At 40.8% G+C, this 23,857-nt stretch overlaps 1 protein-coding gene across 6 annotated transcripts in view; it reads left to right on the top strand.

Moving 5' to 3' along the window:
• The window catches only part of LRCH1 (leucine rich repeats and calponin homology domain containing 1), a 203,188-nt gene that overhangs the window by 92,251 nt on the left and 87,080 nt on the right, over positions 1-23,857 (top strand). For all 6 annotated transcript variants that reach the window (XM_075199714.1, XM_075199711.1, XM_075199713.1 and 3 more), the window contains exons 2-4: positions 6,097-6,241; positions 19,307-19,433; positions 23,156-23,261. In XM_075199714.1, coding sequence (XP_075055815.1) covers positions 6,097-6,241; positions 19,307-19,433; positions 23,156-23,261 — 378 coding nt within the window. The remainder of the gene's footprint in view (positions 1-6,096; positions 6,242-19,306; positions 19,434-23,155; positions 23,262-23,857) is intronic.

Genomic DNA, 23,857 nt, shown 5'->3' with positions numbered 1-23,857 from the left:
GGTGTTCACTGGAGCCCCTGATGGTGGGGACAGACTGGGCTGCAGACTGACAGAGGGTCGTGAAGTGTGTACCAGCTGGGGAGAACCCAGGCAAGCGGGGTGAGGTCCACGCAGAGGTCAAGGGCCGGCAGCAGACAACAGTACCAGTAAACAAGCCGAGGTCAAGGGTCACAAGCAGAAAGCATAAACGGTAAACAGGCCAGAGATCAGGGTCACAGGATACACAAGCAAAGTCCAATTCAAAGCCAAGGGGCATACACGGGAAATCAGTAGAGGTTCAGGAAGACAGGAACGGGAACAAGCAGGTCAGCAGACTGGAGAGCAGAAGCTATAACCGGCAATGAGGCAGCAGACCTCATTGCCCTAAATACTCAGGCAGACCAATGAGAGCCCAGCTCTCTGATTACACACCAGCTGTTCCAATTAGCCCGCAGGCTTGCCCCGCTGTTTGCGCATGCGCCCGGCTGCCCTGTGATGCCGGGACGCGGCGCTGAGGAGGAAAGCGTCTTGCCGTTGCCACGGCAACATCCGACGAGCCCCTGGAAGTGACGTCCCGGTCGCCATAGCGATGGCCGGGACGGAGGTAGGGGAGTCGCGGCGGCTGGGCACCGCCGCGGCTCGTAACAAATATGCAATGTTATTCAACAATGTAACAAAATAAATAACATTTCAGAAATCTTGTTTCAACAATATCAGCAATATGCAAACATAAATCACCACTACAACACATAGGTCACTTTGAAGTTAGGCACTCTGCTTCAGTGAAATGGGTTTCACTAGATACATACTTTTGAGAGACAACCGATTGCTAATGGATTAATGAGACAATTACACTAAATGCTGCTTCAGCAGATTATCTGGACACATTAATCACGATATACTTTAAGGGCAATTATACAACATATCACACAAAATCAGTAGATATGCAACAAGTATTAATCCAGCTAGTTCAGGTTAGATGCTTTAGAAGACATGACTCTAGACAGACAGAATCCACAGGGATAAAATGTAATTCACAAGTTATAGTGAAGTTTCAGCTGGACACATGTAGCTTATACAACTTGATACAATGTGACTCTGAGCTCAGTGTAAGCAACAGTAATTCTGCACAATAAAATATTTCCAGTTTGAGGAACACAATCTTCACTTAGTAATTCGTATAACAGAATAAGCAGATCTCCCCAAGTAACTGTAGAGCTAAACAACTTCCAATTCTCTTCTCAGCAACCATTTTAGGCAGCTTCACAATAGAATTAAACTTCTGATGCAATATATACAAACTCTTGTGACAAATAATTTCTCTCTATGTCCCTCGCACACTGCGTCAGCTTTCTGTTAAACTTTAAATACAGCAGATTTGGTTCTGATAAACTCTTCCTTCAGACAACATTATAACCTCTCAATAGCAGTATTACAGTCCCGGTCAGAAGTTTTAATAGCACAGCTTGATGTCTCACTTGTTGTAATAATTTGAACATAGCAAAATAAAATTAGCCATAATCTTATCTGTCTTCATATGAGTCTATCTGATGATCAGTGGCAAGCTGGGTCTTTTTCTTTTTCTCCAAAGACGCTTCCGTTTGAACTCGCTTTTAAATCTGGAACTTTATCTACAAACATCCCTCAGGTAAATAGTCCAGAACCAGCATTCAATAACTCCTTGTGGGTAGATCCTCCATTATCCAGGCAGCATTGACAGCACACCTCACAGTAACCAGCAACCATCCCCTAGCCTCTAGCAGTCCATTATATATCTCCTCCCCCATTTTCCCCAAGACTCTCCTGGAGCTCTCTAGTACATTCTGGCACCAAAATGCCATTTTATGGACCTTTGTAACACTCTTTGCATGTTTCTTGTGCAGGCTGGGGCTCTAGTGAGCAGTCTGGGGCTGTAGTTTTCAATTTGTCCACCCCAAAATGGCTGACAATTTGCATTTAACTTCCCAGAGGCACTCTGGGAGATGTAGTTTTCTGAATGAGTACATGCAGTAATATACCTCTGATTTGCATGGTATTACACATGCTCACTAGACATGATTATAATGTAAGTTTCTTGAATTTAAAATACCCCTCATCTTCAAATCAATATTGACTTATGAAATGAGAATAAGAGTAGATGGTGATATAAGAATGCAATATACAGAGAAAGAGAAATTGTACTGTGCTGGTGAATGTTGAGAAATAGGGACAATTGTAGGCAGGGACGACACTGGCATTTTTAGCTCCCCCAGCTGGCAATTTATGTGTGTGCAGTGAAGCCCCTCCTGCCGCGCTTACCAGGCTTACCCTGTTCCGCCGCACCTGGTTTCAGGAACAAATCCCATGGAAATTATGTACAACTATTAGAAAAATACTGAGTATTGCTTGTTGTATACAAATCAGCAGAACACAAACGTGTAAAGTTGTTTAACCTCTTCAGGACGCTGTATTTTTTAGTCCTTTGTAACAAGGTTAGCTCATGCTTGCCAACTTTTCCTCGTTGGCTCCAGGGAGATCCTGGGGGGAGGTGGGCGTGCGGGGGGTGGGGCTAAGATGACTCAATATTTGCTTCATTAAGCCCCACCCCCGCCACTTATCTATAACAGGGACGAGAACCAGGAAGTTGCCCTGCTCTCCCGGGAGGTCTCCCAGAAATGCGGCAGTCCCCCAGACATTCCGGGAGAGTAGGCAACTATGTGTTAAAGAAAAGCAGCTAATGAATCTGTAGAGACTGAAGTGTCTTTTACATTTCTGTTTCCATTACTGAAGTCATGTTGTCTTAGCTGTCAGTCTTTGATTAAATCTTGGTCTCCATGAAAATGGCCACCTCCATAGGCATCAATACATGGACATAGGACACAATTTCTGAACTGTGTTATCATGCCACAGATGGCGAAGCCAACCACGTCTTGTACTGGCTCAGCATCAGGGAGAATGCCAGACTCTCCAGGGATTGAGGGAGATCACCCCTATTTCAGGGAGTCTCCCTGACATTCAGGGAGAGTTGGCAAGTATGGGTTAGCTCTCACATTTTGGCTGTGTGCATACCCTCCCATGTGGCCCCAATGATTTGCTCAATTTAGCAGGGTCACCTACAGCGCTGCTCGTCTTTCTCCATAGCAGAGGACCTCCCATACAGCACCTCTTATGCTTTCAATTAGAGCTGTGAATTTTCCCTGTATTAGGGTTAGAGCCAAGCAAAACGGAGGTGGCTTGCAGAGGTCCTGGCTATATGTAAAGGCCATCCTGCCCAATACAGTGAAAGGTGGAGGTGGCAGGGGGAAATGATTTAGTAAATGTTTTAAATAAAGTGGAAAATCCCTTTCACTAAAAATGTTACTTACTATTTCTGCTGCTGAATTTCATTTCCCAAGATTTTATGAATTTGATTTCAAAATATTCAAATCTCAGGTCACTTGAGTGTTTTTTATGATTTGTCTGTAATAATAACATATAAAGTAATATTATCTACATTGTCTAAATTATATGTCATGCTGCAGTACTGGTTTCTGGTTATTTTATATTCAGTCTCATTCTAGAACTTTTATGTGTTCTAGTTTAATATTGTCTGCTCTGTATTGGTTCCTGTAGAACCCTTTTTAACTTTTCAATAGCAGTTTATGTAAATATAATTTTACAGGGAATAAAAAGAAACCATTATAAATATAGATGCTAACACAAAATGATTTACTTTATGAAAGTCATACACCAGGGAAATGCTGCAGTCATTTATCATAAAACACAGCTTACTAAACACGGCTATACAGCTATATACATTGCAAATCATTAAAATGCACACAAATGCTATGTATGCTATTATAATGTAGCCAACAGGAACTTGTGGCAGACAGTACAGGAGCTTATCTATACAGATCTATTAAGATTTGTGGGGACCCAAGGGCAAGTGATTTGTGGGAACTGTTTTTTTCCCTTTGCTGTGCACATAGCCTAGTGGATGTGACTGCACAGAACAATAGCAAAAGGTAAGTTCTATGCTTGTGGCTTACTATTGGTCCGTGCAGACACCCCCGCCACACTTTGCAGCAATGAATTATACCATATCGTGGCAGTGGGGGATAACATTTGTGGGAAGGCCCTGTTACGTGGTTTATCAGGCAGGTATTATGCAATCCTCGGTATCCGTTCTTATTCTATACTTTAATATTTAAGATTGTTATGTATAATTCAGTTGAAATGTATTCTGGTCATGTCCAGTTGTCAGGTAAGGTAATGTCATAATAAATAATATCATACTTGCCAGCTCTCCCGGAATGTCCAGGAGACTCCCACATTTCACGTGAGTCTGCCGGACTCCCGGGAGAGTGTGGCAATCTCCCTGATCTGCCCACTTCCTAGTGAAGTGGGCAGAATTCGGTTCAAACTCAGCAATTCACCCGGAATTGTGCCATTTGGCCCTTCCCCCGCTGTAAAATGACGCGTTTTGTGTCATTACATCACGGGGCCAAAATGATGCGATTTTCGGCACCCCGCCCCTGCACGCCCACCTTTCTTCCGGCAGCTCCCGGAAGCCCAAACGAAGATGTTGGCAAGTATGAATAATACCCATTGACATTATGCTGCTGAGCAAACATGTCATGCATGCTACAGTTTATGTAGCAATTGGTTCCTGTGATGAAGGTTTTGTTGTGCATGTTTACTGAGCATGATTATAAAGAAATTGATAAAAATAGTGTTGAGCACAATGTTCCAAAAAATAAAGTGAACGCTTCATTACCACCTGGAGCTTGTTAGTTCCCCCCCTCCATGTTCCCCAGAAGCCTTAGGGCCTGCTTCATGCAGCCATTTAGTCCAATAAGTCAGTTATGTTCCTCCCACAATATTCCAATGTGTACAATCTGTTCACCATTACCCTTTGCAGTTTGATATGTTCCCTTCCAAATAGTTTCATCAGGAAAGCGGAACAAAAGCACAAATTCTACCAAAAGATAAAACATACTTAGAACATACTTAAAACATAACTTATCCTGCTTTTTTGTCTTTGCAATAGTCATCATATTGGCCCCAGTTCTCCATCCCAGCCACAACAGAGCCATCTCGCAATGGGGAACCTCTGGGGGAGGGGAGGGGGCATTCAACCGCAAACATGGTAATAATTCGGGCAGATAAAACCATGTCTGGAGATTGTTTGTGGATTGACATTCTCATCTGGCTGATTTGTGTGAGAAGGTGGTAGGTGAATGCTGCCTTGCTATATCTATCGCATTCATGTAGGCAGGGAGACTCTACAGCCCAGTGCTGCCTGCTAACTGGGTCAGTGTGGAGGAAGCACCCCGAGGACATGAGGAAACCAGTGGGAGCATTAGATTGCTGGTCTTACATCCTATGCCCTGATAATGCAACTAATATTTACATTGCAATAAAGACTGAGACTAGGATCCAGCAAGTTCAGATCTAAAGATACCAATTTAGGATTTGGCACAGGAACAGTCCACAGAATGATCCAGCAATCTTCAGGTCTGGATGTTGCTGGATCTCACCTGGGTTTGTTAGGGCCCAGAAGACAGAAAGGAGGGACAATAAACACAACAGTAGGACTTAAGAGAAAATCTTATCACAGGACTGGTTTCAGTAGCCCAAAGACTAATGATCAGACCCTGAAACACAAAGGTCTTGTGTCCAAAACCCCAGCAGAATCTTACACATTCATGTGTTGTACGTGCAGCCAGTGGTGAAAACACAACACAAATAACACTACACTATTTTCTAGCTTTTTTTGTTTAACTACTACTTGTGTCAACTACTAACAGTGAACTACACACCAGCAATCCTGATTTATTCCTTCCATCACACAGAGACATTTAGAAAACCCTGGACATGGTGATGTAAATTGCAAACTGCCTATCAGTAACTGGTGCTTAAAGTGTGATCATATATCACACTCATTTCAGATAGATATTTTATTCCAAATTCATTGTTTAGGGAAATAAGGTAGACTGTATGACTGCCGTAAACTTTTATAGAGGATATGGGCCTTTGTGTGCTGCATGACCTACTGTATGTTACCATGTTGAAGATTTGTATAAAATGAAAATAAAACTTACATATTATTAGTGCATATTTCCTCAATAACAATGTGTTCTTATTTCTACTCCTCAGATTTTTCCAAGAATAGGCTGACAGAAGTCCCAGTGGAAGTGTGTCATTTTGTGTCACTGGAAGCACTCAACTTATACCACAATTGTATCAAAATTATTCCTGAAACATTAGCTCATTTGCAAATGCTGACTTACTTAAATATAAGGTAAGTGGTATTGTTATGTATATTTTTGCATACTGTTGTGTAAAAGTTCCTAATTTTGTTTGTATTACTTAATTGGGCTGTATTATCTCTAGGGATGAGCGCGCTCGGATTTCTGAAATCCGAGCCCACCCGAACGTTGCGGATCCGAGTCGGATCCGAGACAGATCCGGGTATTGGCGCCAAATTCAAAAGTGAAACTGAGGCTCTGACTCATAATCCCGTTGTCGGATCTCGCGATACTCGGATCCTATAAATTCCCCGCTAGTCGCCGCCATCTTCACTCGGGCATTGATCAGGGTAGAGGGAGGGTGTGTTAGGTGGTCCTCTGTGCTGTTTAGTTCTGTGCTGTTTAGTTCTGTGCTGTTTAGTTCTGTGCTGTTTAGTTCTGTGCTGTGCTGTGCTGTGCTGTGCTGTGCTGTGCTGTGCTGTGCTGTGTTCTGCAGTATCAGTCCAGTGGTGCTGTGTGCTGTGCTCTGTCCTTCTGAGGTCAGTGGTGCTGCTGGGTCCTGTGCTGTGTCCTGTTCAGTCCAGTGGTGCTGTGTCCTGTGCTCTGTGCTTCTAAGGGCATAGTTATTTCCCCAATATTCCCCTGTGTTTAAAAAAATAAAAAAAATTTTTTTTTATAAAATACCAAAAACTACTTTAATATTTTTTAATTACCACAAAATTTTCACAACCAATCCTGCAGTATAAGCCCATTGGTACTGCAATATTACCAAGTTCACACATTCAGCAGTAAAAGTCCAGTGGTACTGCAATATTACAAAGTTTACACATTCTGCAGTATCAGTCCAGTGGTGCTGTGTCCTGTGCTCTGTCCTGCTGAGTTCCGTAGTGCTGCTGGGTCCTGTGCCGTGTCCTGTTCAGTCCAGTGGTGCTGTGTCCTGTGCTCTGTGCTTCTAAGGGCATAGTTATTTCCCCATTATTCCCAAGTTTGTAAAAAATAAAAAAAAAGTAAAAAAAAATAAAAAATTAAAAAAAAAAAAAAAAATATAATAATTATAACCAAATTTGCAAAACCAATCCAGCATTATAAGTCCATTGGTACTGCAATATTACCAAGTTCACACATTCTGCAGTAAAAGTCCAGTGGTACTGCAATATTACAAAGTTTACACATTCTGCAGTATCAGTCCAGTGGTGCTGTGTCCTGTGCTCTGTCCTGCTGAGTTCCGTAGTGCTGCTGGGTCCTGTGCCGTGTCCTGTTCAGTCCAGTGGTGCTGTGTCCTGTGCTCTGTGCTTCTAAGGGCATAGTTATTTCCCCATTATTCCCAAGTTTGTAAAAAATAAAAAAAAAGTAAAAAAAAATAAAAAATTAAAAAAAAAATAAAATATATAATAATTATAACCAAATTTGCAAAACCAATCCAGCATTATAAGTCCATTGGTACTGCAATATTACCAAGTTCACACATTCTGCAGTAAAAGTCCAGTGGTACTGCAATATTACAAAGTTTACACATTCTGCAGTATCAGTCCAGTGGTGCTGTGTCCTGTGCTCTGTCCTGCTGAGTTCCGTAGTGCTGCTGGGTCCTGTGCCGTGTCCTGTTCAGTCCAGTGGTGCTGTGTCCTGTGCTCTGTGCTTCTAAGGGCATAGTTATTTCCCCATTATTCCCAAGTTTGTAAAAAATAAAAAAAAAGTAAAAAAAAATAAAAAATTTAAAAAAAAAAAAAATATATAATAATTATAACCAAATTTGCAAAACCAATCCAGCATTATAAGTCCATTGGTACTGCAATATTACCAAGTTCACACATTCTGCAGTAAAAGTCCAGTGGTACTGCAATATTACAAAGTTTACACATTCTGCAGTATCAGTCCAGTGGTGCTGTGTCCTGTGCTCTGTACTGCTGAGTTCCGTAGTGCTGCTGGGTCCTGTGCCGTGTCCTGTTCAGTCCAGTGGTGCTGTGTCCTGTGCTCTGTGCTTCTAAGGGCATAGTTATTTCCCCATTATTCCCAAGTTTGTAAAAAATAAAAAAAAAGTAAAAAAAAATAAAAAATTAAAAAAAAAAAAATATATATAATAATTATAACCAAATTTGCAAAACCAATCCAGCATTATAAGTCCATTGGTACTGCAATATTACCAAGTTCACACATTCTGCAGTAAAAGTCCAGTGGTACTGCAATATTACAAAGTTTACACATTCTGCAGTATCAGTCCAGTGGTGCTGTGTCCTGTGCTCTGTCCTGCTGAGTTCCGTAGTGCTGCTGGGTCCTGTGCCGTGTCCTGTTCAGTCCAGTGGTGCTGTGTCCTGTGCTCTGTGCTTCTAAGGGCATAGTTATTTCCCCATTATTCCCAAGTTTGTAAAAAATAAAAAAAAAGTAAAAAAAAATAAAAAATTAAAAAAAAAAAAAATATATAATAATTATAACCAAATTTGCAAAACCAATCCAGCATTATAAGTCCATTGGTACTGCAATATTACCAAGTTCACACATTCTGCAGTATCTTGTGCTACATATAATGGAGAGCAAAAATTTGGAGGATAAAGTAGGGAAAGATCAAGACCCACTTCCTCCTAATGCTGAAGCTGCTGCCACTAGTCATGACATAGACGATGAAATGCCATCAACGTCGTCTGGCAAGCACGATGCCCAATCTCCTAGTACAGGGCATGTAAAATCCAAAAAGCCCAAGTTCTCAAAAAACAGCAAAAAAAGAAACTTAAAATCATCTGAGGAGAAACGTAAAGTTGGCAATATGCCAATTACGACAAGTAGTGGCAAGGAACGGCTTAGGCCCTGTCCCGTGTTCATGACTAGTGGTCCAACTTCACCCAAGGATCAAAGCCCTCCTCCCCCCCCCTACAAAAAATTTAAGAGAGTTATGCTGTCAGCAACAACAACAAAACAGCAAAGAACTCTGCCTTCTAAACAGATGACATCACAAATCCCCAAGGCGAGTCCAAGGGTGTTGTTGGTTGTGAACCCTGACCTTCCCATCACTGTACGGGAAGAGGTGACTCCATCCAGCATTTGCAGCACGCCCTCTGCATATGCTGGAAGGATCACCCACAGTCCAGTTACAGATTTGGCTAATGAAGGTGTGAATGTTGTGCACTGGGAGGAGGATATTGATGTAGCTGGCGCTGAGGAGGATGTTGATGATTATGATGCAGACAGATACCAAATTGCATTTCTCAATTTCTATTTATATTCTAGATTATATAACGGCTGAAAAGTTTTCTGTTTTACTCCTAGTGGAGAGGGGATCTGATGCAGACAGATACCAAACTGCCTTTGTCCATTTCTTTGTATATTTGAATTGCTAGTTCTACAGTCTATGCAGGCTGCTTTATTTATATTCAACTACAAGTGTAGGGCGGGGTGGGGGGCATAGATAGCCACCAAAGTAACGTGGTCCATTTAATTTCACTTTCTAGCTCCACAGTCTGTGCAGCCTGCTTTTTTTTATCTTCAAAGTATTTATATTTACAAGCCTTGCAATCTAAATTAACTAGAGGTAGTGACGTGGTAGAACTCCAAAAGGCAGTTTGGAAGCCCCTGTACAAACTGGCTCTATTTTACCTGAGTTGTCCCCCCTCCAGTGTGTACTCGGAAAGAGTTTTTAGTGCAGCGGGGAACCTGGTCAGTGAGCGGCGAAGGAGGTTGCTTCCTCACAACGTTGAAAAAATGATGTTTATAAAAATGAATAATCAATTCCTCAATGAAGTACAGCACTGCCCTCCAGATACTACAGAGGGACCTGTGGTTGTGGAGTCCAGCGGGGACGAATTGATAATGTGTGATGAGGAGGAAGTACACACTGTAGGGGGGGAGGAATCAGAGGTTGAGGATGAGGACGACATCTTGCCTCAGTAGAGCCTGTTTAGTCTGTACAGGGAGAGATGAATAGCTTTTTTGGTGTGGGGGCCCAAACAAACCAATCATTTCAGTCAAAGTTGTTTGGTAGGCCCTGTCGCTGAAATGATTGGTTTGTTAAAGTGTGCATGTCCTATTTCAACAGCAGACCTCTCAACTGCAGCTCATCCCTCCTCTGCGGGGATAATGTCTCCTGTGCTCTGACACGTCACTCTGTGTACTCTCAGCCTCAGGATCTGACACTACAGCTACCATGCCTCTTGTAGCAGCCCTCACTCCAGGGCCTCTTCCATGTGCAGTGTCCCCCTCTCTCTTGGGTTCACTATAGTGGCATGGAGTTCTCCCCCTCATCCAGGGCACACATTCCTTGCCCTGGCTCAGTCACCACGCTCAGACTTCCAGGCAATGCTGGGGGAGCCTGGGAGCTTCCACCCCAGGTCCCCAGCTACAACTCTCCTCTCCTGTGTCTTCTCTCTCTTTCTGACACTTGAAAGATCGTGCCTTTAAATGAAAAAGTCAGTCTTGATTGCACGACTATGTGCAAGTGCAACAGGGACATTTTTTTGGGTTTACAAAGTCAAACAATAACACTACGACCCTGTCTGTCTGGGGTCTGTCAATGACGAATTGTCCGGAGCATGTTTTGAGGAGGTATTGTGGCCCCGGTATCAAATTGGGTACCGGGGCCACCCCACTATGCAGTCCAGATACTTGTTTGGTGGAATTCCGACACGTGGAGGGTTTTTTAATTATATTGTGGCCTCGGTACCAAATTGTGTACCGGGGCCACCACACTACGCAGTCAAGATACTTGTTTGGTGCAATTCAGACCAGTTGAGGGTTTTATTATTATATTGTGTGGACCACTCTATCTATACCACACTACAACTCTATACCACTCTATTTCCTACTTTAATTCTATTTAATTCTATTTCCTACTTTAATTCTATTACTAATTAATTACCATAAAGAGGAACCAAAAAAACCAATTTTACCAAAAGTATAATATGACTTAGACTTACAAACACTACACTTGAAAGATCGTGCCTTTAAATGAAAAAGTCAGTCTTGATTGCACGACTATGTGCAAGTGCAACAGGGACATTTTTTTGGGTTTACAAAGTCAAACAATAACACTACGACCCTGTCTGTCTGGGGTCTGTCAATGACGAATTGTCTGGAGCATGTTTTGAGGAGGTATTGTGGCCCCGGTATCAAATTGGGTACCGGGGCCACCCCACTATGCAGTCCAGATACTTGTTTGGTGCAATTCAGACCAGTTGAGGGTTTTATTATTATATTGTGTGGACCACTCTATCTATACCACACTACAACTCTATACCACTCTATTTCCTACTTTAATTCTATTTAATTCTATTTCCTACTTTAATTCTATTACTAATTAATTACCATAAAGAGGAACCAAAAAAACCAATTTTACCAAAAGTATAATATGACTTAGACTTACAAACACTACACTTGAAAGATCGTGCCTTTAAATGAAAAAGTCAGTCTTGATTGCACGACTATGTGCAAGTGCAACAGGGACATTTTTTTGGGTTTACAAAGTCAAACAATAACACTACGACCCTGTCTGTCTGGGGTCTGTCAATGACGAATTGTCTGGAGCATGTTTTGAGGAGGTATTGTGGCCCCGGTATCAAATTGGGTACCGGGGCCACCCCACTATGCAGTCCAGATACTTGTTTGGTGCAATTCAGACCAGTTGAGGGTTTTATTATTATATTGTGTGGACCACTCTATCTATACCACACTACAACTCTATACCACTCTATTTCCTACTTTAATTCTATTTAATTCTATTTCCTACTTTAATTCTATTACTAATTAATTAACATAAAGAGGAACCAAAAAAACCAATTTTACCAAAAGTATAATATGACTTAGACTTACAAACACTACACTTGAAAGATCGTGCCTTTAAATGAAAAAGTAAGTCTTCATTGCACGACTATGTGCAACAGGGACAGTTTTTTTCTTTACAAAGTCAACTAATAACACTTGGACCCTGTCTGTCTTTAACATACTTAATGGGATCTCAATGACGAATTGTCTGTAGCATGTTTGGAGGAGGTATTGTGGCCCCGGTATCAAGTTGGGTACCGGGGCCACCCCACTACGCAGTCCAGATACTTGTTTGGTGGAATTCTGACACGTGGAGGGTGTATTTATTTTATTGTGGCCCCGGTATCAAGTTGGGTACCGGGGCCACCCCACTACGCAGTCCAGATACTTGTTTGGTGGAATTCTGACACGTGGAGGGTGTATTTATTTTATTGTGGCCCCGGTATCAAGTTGGGTACCGGGGCCACCCCACTACGCAGTCCAGATACTTGTTTGGTGGAATTCTGACACGTGGAGGGTGTATTTATTTTATTGTGGCCCCGGTATCAAGTTGGGTACCGGGGCCACCCCACTACGCAGTCCAGATACTTGTTTGGTGGAATTCTGACACGTGGAGGGTGTATTTATTTTATTGTGGCCCCGGTATCAAGTTGGGTACCGGGGCCACCCCACTACGCAGTCCAGATACTTGTTTGGTGGAATTCTGACACGTGGAGGGTGTATTTATTTTATTGTGGCCCCGGTATCAAGTTGGGTACCGGGGCCACCCCACTACGCAGTCCAGATACTTGTTTGGTGGAATTCTGACACGTGGAGGGTGTATTTATTTTATTGTGGCCCCGGTATCAAGTTGGGTACCGGGGCCACCCCACTACGCAGTCCAGATACTTGTTTGGTGGAATTCTGACACGTGGAGGGTGTATTTATTTTATTGTGGCCCCGGTATCAAGTTGGGTACCGGGGCCACCCCACTACGCAGTCCAGATACTTGTTTGGTGGAATTCTGACACGTGGAGGGTGTATTTATTTTATTGTGGCCCCGGTATCAAGTTGGGTACCGGGGCCACCCCACTACGCAGTCCAGATACTTGTTTGGTGGAATTCTGACACGTGGAGGGTGTATTTATTTTATTGTGGCCCCGGTATCAAGTTGGGTACCGGGGCCACCCCACTACGCAGTCCAGATACTTGTTTGGTGGAATTCTGACACGTGGAGGGTGTATTTATTTTATTGTGGCCCCGGTATCAAGTTGGGTACCGGGGCCACCCCACTACGCAGTCCAGATACTTGTTTGGTGGAATTCTGACACGTGGAGGGTGTATTTATTTTATTGTGGCCCCGGTACCAAATTGTGTACCGGGGCCACCACACTACGCAGTCAAGATAGATAGATGCGTATCATAGATAAAGTACATTCAGTGGTGTGGGGCAAATTGAAAAATATTCAAAATGCACTGACATTATCAAAAACAAGAGGTTGTCACACGCTAAAACTCCAACATGTATATGATGGAGAGGATGGAGGAGCAGCCGTATGTGTAGTGTAATGCAGACCTGTTGAAGGTTTTTTATATATTTTATTGTGGTGCCCAGTGCCCACTCCTCTACGCAGTCCAGGTACATTTATTGGTGCGAATCAAACAAGTTGATGGTTTTCTTATTATATATATTGTGGTGACCCACTCCTCTACGCAGTCCAGGTACATTTATTGGTGCGATTCATAAAAGTTCAGGGTTTTTAATATATTGTGGTGACCCACTCCTCTACGCAGTCCAGGTACAATTATTGGTGCGAATCATAAAAGTTCAGGGTTTTTAAGATATTGTGGTGACCCACTCCTCTACGCAGTCCAGAAAGATACCTTTTTGCAACGTTTTGGACTAATAACTATATTGTGAGGTGTTCAGAATACACTGTAAATTAGTGGAAATGCTTGTTATTGAATGTTATTGAGGTTAATAATAGCCTAGGAGTGAAAATAAGCCCAAAAACTTGATTTTTAAACTTTTTATGTTTTTTTCAAAAAAAATCCGAATCCAATACCTTAAATCCGAACCGAGACCTTTCGTCAAGTGTTTTGCGAGACAAATCCGAACCTCAAAAATAACGAAAATCCGGATCCAAAACACAAAACACGAGACCTCAAAAGTCGCCGGTGCACATCCCTAATTATCTCCACAAACCGAGGGCTGTCATTACTGACTTAAGGACTCCACTTCTGTCTCTGCATTTTTTGATAGGACGAAACATGTTTGTACATCTGTAAATTCAGTTGCATATATCTTAAGGTATCTGCAACCTAAAATAGAGCGCATTGAAGCATATGTGGCAAATATATGGCAGTTTTCATCAGCAACTTGTAAAGGTGCACCAGGCTTATCAAGTGAGCGCACAAAGATGCACCTCCTAAGAGCAGTGAAAGATACATATCACCCAAAATAGTGCATTACTCAAAGGGGTGTGGTTTACTTGCATCTGAATGCATTTACTGTAATGTACTTGTATGTGAATGCCCCATGTGACCTGTTCCACCTCTCAAAGCGCGAGAAACCATAAGTGAAACTCAAAATGGGGATGAAAGTTCTGCTCATGTGCAAATTTTATGCAAAATGCAAGTCTACAATGTGCAAAAGCACTTATGAGCAACTATACATGAGGCTCTAAAATTTTATATTTCCTGACTCAGATAAACTTATCAATGTTTCTCATTCACTCAATTAATTTTAATTTGCTAATGAAGAGAATTATTTGATAAACAGGCTGTGCCAGGGTCAAAAGAACATCTCAGGATCAACCCTATGGCACTGGTTGAATGCTAAATGAGGCTCTGTCTCTGAGCCATTAAAATTGTTGAAACCCTATTGGCTCCTGGGACAGACACTTAGTAACACAATTACCTGGTTTAAGTGTGCCATCTATACCCTTTTCTTCAGTTTTTAATTGTGATGTTGGTGCTACATTTACTAATTGCTCAGTAAAAATAGAGAGTTTGTAGTAGTGAAAATGTATACTGTATGTGTTCAAATTAATGTGTTTTGTAATTAGGGCTTCTGATTTTTTGTGTTTATTCCTGTGGGAAATTCTCTATTTATTATTTATGTGTTTGATGTGCAAAGAAACCAGTGTTCTTTAGTGTTAATGGAATTAATATACAATGTATACCTCTCAACCGCCCATATTAGGTGGGACAGTACCGGTTTGAGGGCTTTGTTACGCCATCCCAAACCTTGTCCCAAACGGCGGAAAAGTTGGGAGTTATTCTGTTCGCTGCTGCTCTGCATGGCAATAAAGGGGTTTTCAGGGGAGGGGAGAGAACAGACTGACTCACCCCGTCCCGTGGCTGCCTACCCAAATGTTGGGAGGTATGCAATGAGCAGTGTAGAACTCCATATAAGTTGGTATTTCTCTTGTTACAATTAAAGAGACTAACATAATTTCTCATCAGCTTAGGAGGGGGGGAGAGAGGGTGTCAGAGGACACGGTGCAAGGGAAGAGGGTGTTAGGGTAGAGTGGACATGGTGCCAGGGAAGGGGGGAAAATGGGTGATGAGGAGAGAAAGTGAGGCAGGTGGGCCACTTGCCAGAAACATTGAAGGTGTCCACTACAGGACAGGTATGGCTTTGTTCAGTGAAGGCTGAAGAAGCGTATGCCAGCAGATCTTCATGCTGCATCCCGTGCTCTATAGATATGGCAGTGCTGGCATAGGTAGCAGCGTGGTGAAGTTCTTGCACATATTTGCCACTCGAACAGGCTCCTTCAAGCTTCACTGAAGGTTTAGATTTCAGGCATTTTCGATTTTACCCAAAAAGATCAGGAAAGCCCACAGTTGTGGTTTTATTGGTTAAACCCAAAATCGGCAATCCTAGGGGTATAGTTACTAAACTGCGGGTTTGAAAAAGTGGAGATGTTGCCTATAGCAACCAATCAGATTCTAGCTGGGGCGTATTCAATTGTTAGCGTTAACGCTAACAAACGAGCGCTCAAAAAATCTTAGCGTTAATACGGTAATTACTCGCGGAATTTCAGCTCGCTGCTCCCTGAGCTGCGAGCTGAAATTCCGCGAGTAAACTACCGTATTAACGCTTTTCGCGCGCAATATTACCGTATAAACGGTAATATTTTTCGAGCACTCGTTTTTCAGCATTAACGCTAACAATTGAATACGCCCCTAGCTGTCATTTTGTAGAATGTACCAAATAATTGATAACTAGAATCTGATTGGTTGCTATAGGCAACATCTCCACTTCTTCAAACCCGCAGTTTAGTAAATATACCCTCTTGTCACAATATATTATTCTATCAAATACTTTAACACTACAAGACCATCTGAGCAAAGTCAAATTGTTTATTTATTCCTATTATTTATTTATACAGTATAATGCCACCATATTATGCAGTACAGTACAATTAATATTTGTCATTCATATCAGTTTCTGACCCGTTGTAGCTTACAGTCTAATTCCCTAACACACACACTATTTTAGTCAGCAGCTAATTAATCTATCATTATGTCTTTGGAGTGTGGGAGGAAACCCATGCAAACTCCACACAGATAAGGCCCTGGTCAGGAATTGAACTCATGACTCCAGCACTGTGAGGCAGCAATGTCAAAATACTGTGCCAACGTGCTGCCAATTTGAAATGTGTACCTAAAATAAGAAACTTTAATTCATATTGCAAAGTCCAATCGTAATTGCACTCTCTTTAGTTTCTATCTTATAAAGCGCCCTTTTATTTTTTAAAATAATAATTGTAGTCTCTCGGGAGCTTATAACGTTACTCTGTTGAAAACTATACTTCTTGGCATGTTTGGCTGAGTATGTCATAATAAGAGGTCAGATAATGTCAAGCAATATTATTTGGTTTTACTCCTTTGCATGCTGAACATGTTTTTCCATAAAATGTTTTCTTCTGAGTGTTCTGCTCCTGTACATTCCCCTCTGCAGCTAAGTCTTGTCACCAGCAGAAGTCTCTTAGGGGTATATGTACTAAACTGTGGGTTTGAAAAAGTAGAGATGTTACCTATAGCAACCAATCAGATTCTAGCTATCATTTATTTAGTACATTCTACAAAATGACAGCTAGAATCTGATTGGTTACTATAGGCAACATCTCCACTTTTTCAAATGCAAGTTTATTTAAATATACCCCATAGTAGTGTTTATCAATGTACTTTACATTGTCAACAAATTATACTGGTGACTAGATAATTTGTGTATGGCACAGAGGGTGTAACTAAGGCTGGGTACACACTGGAGCGTTTTCATCCAATAATCGGGCAAATCAGCCAGGTTAGTGTATATAGTGACTCGATGGTCAAAAGTCGTTCCAAAGTGTCGATTGTCAGCTCATTCGGTTGGTCGTACTGTTTAATGTTTTCCGACCAATCCACCTAATGATCGCGTAGTGTGTATAAATTTCTGATGGATCCACTACTAAGTGCTGATAGTTCATCGAGCTGCGACTCCTTTGGGGGCGTGTGTATGTTAATTTCTGATGCCTGTACCAGTCCCACGTGGTGCTGTGTCTGTACCTCACTCATTATGTAATCGGGTGCTTCTAGCAGTAAAGCAATAGCAGGTGTCTACTGCATTAATGCATATAGCATATAGCTGCCAGTTTAATTATAAACCTTTGCCAGTGTAGTCTTATAAAAAATGTTTTATTTATATGTATATTGCTTATGTCTGTCTCCTTAATTATAGCTGTCACTTGAATGTACAGTCAATACACATCAATCAAAAGGTTAAATATGTGTATTGCATTTGTTTGCCTGCATAATAAAATGCATTTTTGTATATAACACACGATTTTGTGTTTCCTATAGATGTGTATTTTATATATGTCTGGTTGCATATTAGTACACCTGTGTAAATTGTTCTGCATCTTGCACCTGTGTTAACCCTTTACATGTACATTTAACATGTTTTATATTCGAACCTTTATTTACTTCTTAATGCATATATTTGTAAAATACACAGAATAAACCACACATTGTACATCCAACAGTTTTATTGTTGAATTATGCTTTAAAAAATAACATTTAAAAAATAAAACGTTTCAACATATTTATATTATAACTATAACATTTGATAGTGCTTAGTGCTTTGTGACATAAGCTTCTGAAAAAGTTTTTTTCTAGTTTTTTAAATTTTTTGTTTTACATCATTGATGTTTGTCCTTAATTCTTTAAAATATTCATCAAGCTTTTCCATCTTCTCTACCACACCCTGCAAAGGACTACCAACATTCTTTCTCCCTCCGAACTTTTGTCCGATATGACGATGGTATCTACGAGAAAAGGAAAAAAAGAAGTTTAGCATATAACTTCTATATCTGTACTAAAGTTTAGTTCTTTTCCAACACCAAGTAAAGTCCCAGTGTGCTCACCTTCTACACTGCTCGTAATAACTTTATGCATACTTGCCAACTCTCCTGGAATGTCCGGGAGAGTCGCGAAATTCGGGTCAGTCTCACGGACTCCCGGGAGAGCTGGCAAATTTCCCGCATCCCGCTACTGCCACCACTAAATAATGTGATTTGCAGTGAATCGCGTCATTTTGGCCCCACCCCCGCGACAAAACTGCATTTTTGCCGCGCCTGCCCTCCAGTCACGCCCCTCTCCCGGAAAGAACATTGAGAAAGTAGGTAAGTATGACTTTATGTTGTGGACAGAATCGAATAAATGACAGGGGTTCTGTAGTTAACAGGTTTATTTACCTTTATTGTACTTCTTTTCAGCTTTGAGGCATTGACATTGCAAAATGTAATGATATAAGACTGTTATATTTACTTACAATCTTGCTTACCTATTATAATTTATTTGTCTTCGTCATATGTATGCTGGGGTATGTTTTTTTGTATTATTTTATATGTGATTATTATTATTAAAAATGTATATTAAAAAAAATTATATTGACACCGTAAAGAAGCAAACATAATCAAATGTGTAATTTTAAAAAGGCAAGTAACATTAATATTACACAATCTTCTAGAACTATATACATATATACTATATACAAGTATATTAAGAACAACATATACATCCTGGAACAATATATACTGTCAGATTAGTTATGACTGCAAGGAGATGAGAGCAGGGTGTTATTGGAAGTCTTGCACACAGCCATTGCTCACTTTCTTTTTCTCAGTTGCTTTCCTAGGCCTTTTCTTCCTCCCACACACTGATTTTTCGCTGTATACAGAGATCTGGCTGTGAAACCGGCTCTTTACATAACCCTCTCTTGGACACTGTTCAGCTGCACTTCTGAAAGCACAAGGGAGCTTGCAGCTCTTTATAAATGCCTTAGTCAAACACTCTATAACTTGGCTCTAAATACCATTGTTTTGTTGTTGTTTTTTTATTTGCAGTCGAAATCAACTCTCCTCGTTGCCAGTTTGCATATGTGGTCTTCCTCTAAAAGTCTTAATTGCAAGTAATAATAAACTTGGATTTCTTCCAGAGGAAATAGGTCAACTGCAACAGTTAATGGAGCTGGTATGTCACTGAATTCAGTATTTTTATTCCTCACTTTCCTTTTTTAGGGGAGTTTTAAGGGCTGACGTGTGGGATCTAAGGTGAGCCAAATGTATCAAACCCTGTGAGGGAATGTGAACTTTATCTAACGAGTTGAAAGTCTTTCTCCTGTAAGAAAATGGAAATCTGGCAAAAAAAAAAAATAGTTGAAAGACCTTTTGGAAAATCACTAAGTGAAACAGATTTATCATAAAGAAAAGGCTGAGGGGGACAGCGCTGGATTTGTCACAAATGACTATACTATCAGAGCCCAAAAAGAAGCATTACCCAGCAGTACATAGTAATCATGTTGGATGCCACCGACTGTGCCAGTGTTCTGGATCTCATTGATTACACGACAGGCATGATGACGTGTTTTCTAATATTAGCTTGTTTGTGCTGATGTGTAGGTGAACAATGAATGTGTGTGTGTGTGTGTGTGTCAGTTCAGCGCAGTTACAGCCGGGATTAGACTACCTACAGTTCTATTGCTCATGCTTACATGATGCATAGGGGCAACCAAGAGAGAGCAACCCACTTAGCTCATATCTGTACGTGGGAGTCAGTGGTATTATTTACTCTGGAAGGGTTCCACTCATATAGTCCTTGCTTTTTATATTTAATTTGGGGAGAAGGAAGAGGCAATGTAAATACCGTCTCCTTAGTCTCTTACCTGTATCACGAGCCTTTTCTCACAGCTCCATAACCTCTTGTTGCCTGCTATAAAGCAGTGTCAATTTTAAGACCTAGATTTAGCTACATTGGTTTATGTTACACATTTAATTTAAACTAACGCACACAGTGCAACTCTAAAACTCATGCCAGGTAAAATCAGTCAATGAGAAAACCCAGCTATATCACAGCTGGATGGATGCAGTTTTGTATTGCACAGTTATTAGAACCTGCAAATATAGGTTTGTACTGAAATGCCCAGTTAATCCAATACACTATGGGGTCTATTTATTAAACGGTGAAAAGCTCTATAGAGATAAGCCTTTGCCCACTAGATCTAGGGCTCACCGCTGCAGGAGTTACTGCCAGCGGTAAGATTAGTTGGGACTCGCTGGTGATAGGTTAAGTCTACTTAACAAGCATTGTAGAGGTACATGTACTGCCGCAATACTTGTTCTGTTATTACCATTTCTGAATGGTGATTACAAGAAAATCAATAAAAAATAATTTATTCAAACCTGCGCTTTCAGTTCTACTGTGCGGTTTACACATACGGATATACTCTCAAAATGGCGCAGTGTAGTGGCAAGTTGAATTGAGATCGGTGTAAAAGAAATAATAAGGGTTAAAGGAGACAATAATAAATAATCCATATCTGAGAAAGAGTTAGGTGATTAAAATACTAAGTGGACAGTCTTTTTGCAGGTATCTGTACTGTGATACACAAATAAGGTTATAGCTTGTGATCGGTGAGTTCTGATGTCATCACTTCAGTGTTCATTTTGAAAACTTGTGTAGTATACAAAATAATGCACCCGCTATGAGGCCTACAGCCTTGAGCTTTTATATGGTCACAGATATCCTCTGTGACTTCTAATATTATTATAATATACATTAGGGAGTGCATTATACTAAATATTATTGACATATTGACAAACCACTGGTTTGAGCATGGCTATATAGTGCTCCAAGGTACATAAGAGAAACACTTTCATCATTACAGTACAGACTGCATAGGTTTACTGTCATACTAGACACATGTATTCTTAATAGCCACAAGCATTTGCCTCAGGTAATTCCTGTACACTGTAGGCTTACTTGACTAATATACCAGAATGTCAAGGAGACTCGTGAAGTTTGGGTATTTCTCCCTTACCCCTTGGAAATCAGGGGGTAAATGTATCAAAGTGCGATTTTGCAACTCCAGCGATTTTCTCGGGAGAGTTGAAACTCGCCGATGTATGAAGCTGAGATTTCATGCAAAATCGCCAGAGTTCTGCTTCTGTCAAAATCGTGCCGCCAACCCTGGCTGGTTTGCATAGTGCTGGTAAAGTGAAAATCGGGACCAGCACTAGTCAGGCAGCACTAGGGTTAAGCATGAATAGTGGGGGGACCTCACGCTTTTTTTTTTTTAAACTTTTATCTGCTCTTTACCATTTGGAGCTCCGGCAGCTGTATGACAGGTGAGTGTAACAGTGATGGGTTTACAACTCACTGTTACAACACAGGAGAGTTTGCCAAACACAGGAGAGTTAGCTAAACTCGGGAGTGTTTACATCGCACAAAATCGCCAGAGATGACCAGCGATTTTGAACATGAGTGTCAAAATCACAGCTTGATACATTTCATGGTTTTTTTTCACAACTTGCCGCGATTTAAACACGCTGGCAAACTCGCACTTTGATACATTTACCCCCTATGACTCTCCGGATTCTTCATATCCGGCGTGTTTAGCCTCTTCAGCGCTTAAATTTAAAGCGGCGCTGCATTGTAAAGGGAAGTTTCCCCCAGGTCTTTCTCTAGGATCCTGCCCACTTCGTAGTGAAGTGTGCTGGGAAGATTGCCCCAATTACAAGATTTCCCTGATTTATGTAATGTTGGGCCTCAATGACTCGATTTGCACTTACAACTTGTGGTTTTTAAACTTGGCCACTTGAGGCAGGTATGACTATATGTAATGGTCGACGTGGACATTTAGAAGTGCCGGTATGAAAAATGTAACAGGAATATAAGTGAATGGAATTTGATAGTTTTACAATTGAGTAGGAGTAGTGGCGGGATGGCATACCACCATATACACCCTGACTTCCACCAATGACTATAATGTATTTCTGAATGTACATTATGATGCATATCAATATAATTTTCCCAAATTGTCATTAGCAGCAATTATGTTAGAGAGGCCGATATTGTATGTAATATTGTTTGGTGATGCTTTACACTTATGCTCTGCTGTGTAACGTCACCTTTCATATAGCAAGGATTGTGTAGTCACAAAGTGAAATAACATTCCAATTTTATAGTGTGTAATATGTAGCCCAGAGCCACAACAGGGGCCTAACATTATAGCCATTTGTGATTATCCAACTGTCCTATGATCAACAGATATACCATTATTACTCCAAATATATTTAGTTAATTACACTCCACAGTTATCTGGTTGCATAATATTGCCCCGTCTAGTTAATCTGCACTTTGTCTAAATAGAAACTATTTTGCTAATTTGATATTTAGCACTTGCTGTCATCTAAGTCATGCTGTCATCTAATTCATTATTAAAGTGGAGCAATCATCAGAACTAGATATGCTTGTGACTTTTTGTTCATACAACCTCCATATGTAATTTAATGCTACAATAAGAAAAGCATTACTATGTCAGATGTGTTTACTATTTTATTATTTTTGCTCCATGACCTAGTTAACTCATTTTATGGCAGCTTAGGGGTTACTTCACATTTTCTAACACTATTTTTGCATTTTTAATTTATATTTAACTAATATAAATATTAGAAGATAAATGCATGCAAATATTCTTGTTCCATTTTCTTTCTGGATTCTGTAAGCTGTTAATAGGTCAATTTACACGGCTTCACCAATCAGTAGAGTGCCATTGTCGATGTCTCTGTCCTACAAGCCGTTTATAGCTAGAGAATGTATACGGTACACAATCGAGCCATTGATATAGAGTTTTAATTGTCTATATCTAACATTGAATGTGCATTGTTCATTTGCTGACATTCTACTTGGTACAGGATATCAGCTGCAATGAAATAACATCTTTGCCACAGCAAATAAGTCTACTGAAGTCTTTACGAGAATTAAATATAAGGAGAAATTATTTGAAGGTTCTACCTCAAGGTAAGTGTTCAAGGACGGTGATTACTGCATTGTATGTGCAAATATACATATTTGTTTACATATTTCATAGATTCACTTATCTGTAAGTGAGGTGACACTGGAGGAAGGATTGTCTTGTTTTCAACAAATGATATCAGCATCTCTTCATATGCATAAAGAAATAGCATTTCCTATCAGGCCTGGATACATAGATCTCTGACTTAAAAAACAGGGCCTGTTAGTGCTCCAAGTTTCCTAACCAGGTTGCAGTTGAGGCTCATAGCTTGGGCTACTAGGAACTTGTTGCTGGTTGGCCGATAGTGGATTATAAAGTGGACCTGTCACCTACACAGAACCATTTTGTGGGCTGAACTAAAATTCATGAGAATGTAGCAAATTTGACCAGCAGCTTATAAATAAACTATACTTACCTACTTTTTGTTCCTCCTCCCAGGGATTTTGCGGAGGGGAGGTAAAATACAAGTGAGGAGGGGACAGGGTGCCACGTGTCATTTTGGCCATGCGTGACACAATGCAATAATCTCAGTTTGCTGAGGGGGCAGACCAAAATTACACAATTTGCAACAAACTGCATCCTAAAGGCCCCCATTCTGCCC

Source organism: Mixophyes fleayi, chromosome 2 (assembly GCF_038048845.1).
Source record: "Mixophyes fleayi isolate aMixFle1 chromosome 2, aMixFle1.hap1, whole genome shotgun sequence".
NCBI lineage: Eukaryota > Metazoa > Chordata > Amphibia > Anura > Limnodynastidae > Mixophyes > Mixophyes fleayi.
The sequence above is the reverse complement of the archived record's forward strand: the minus strand, read 5'-3'. Positions and strand labels throughout refer to the sequence as shown.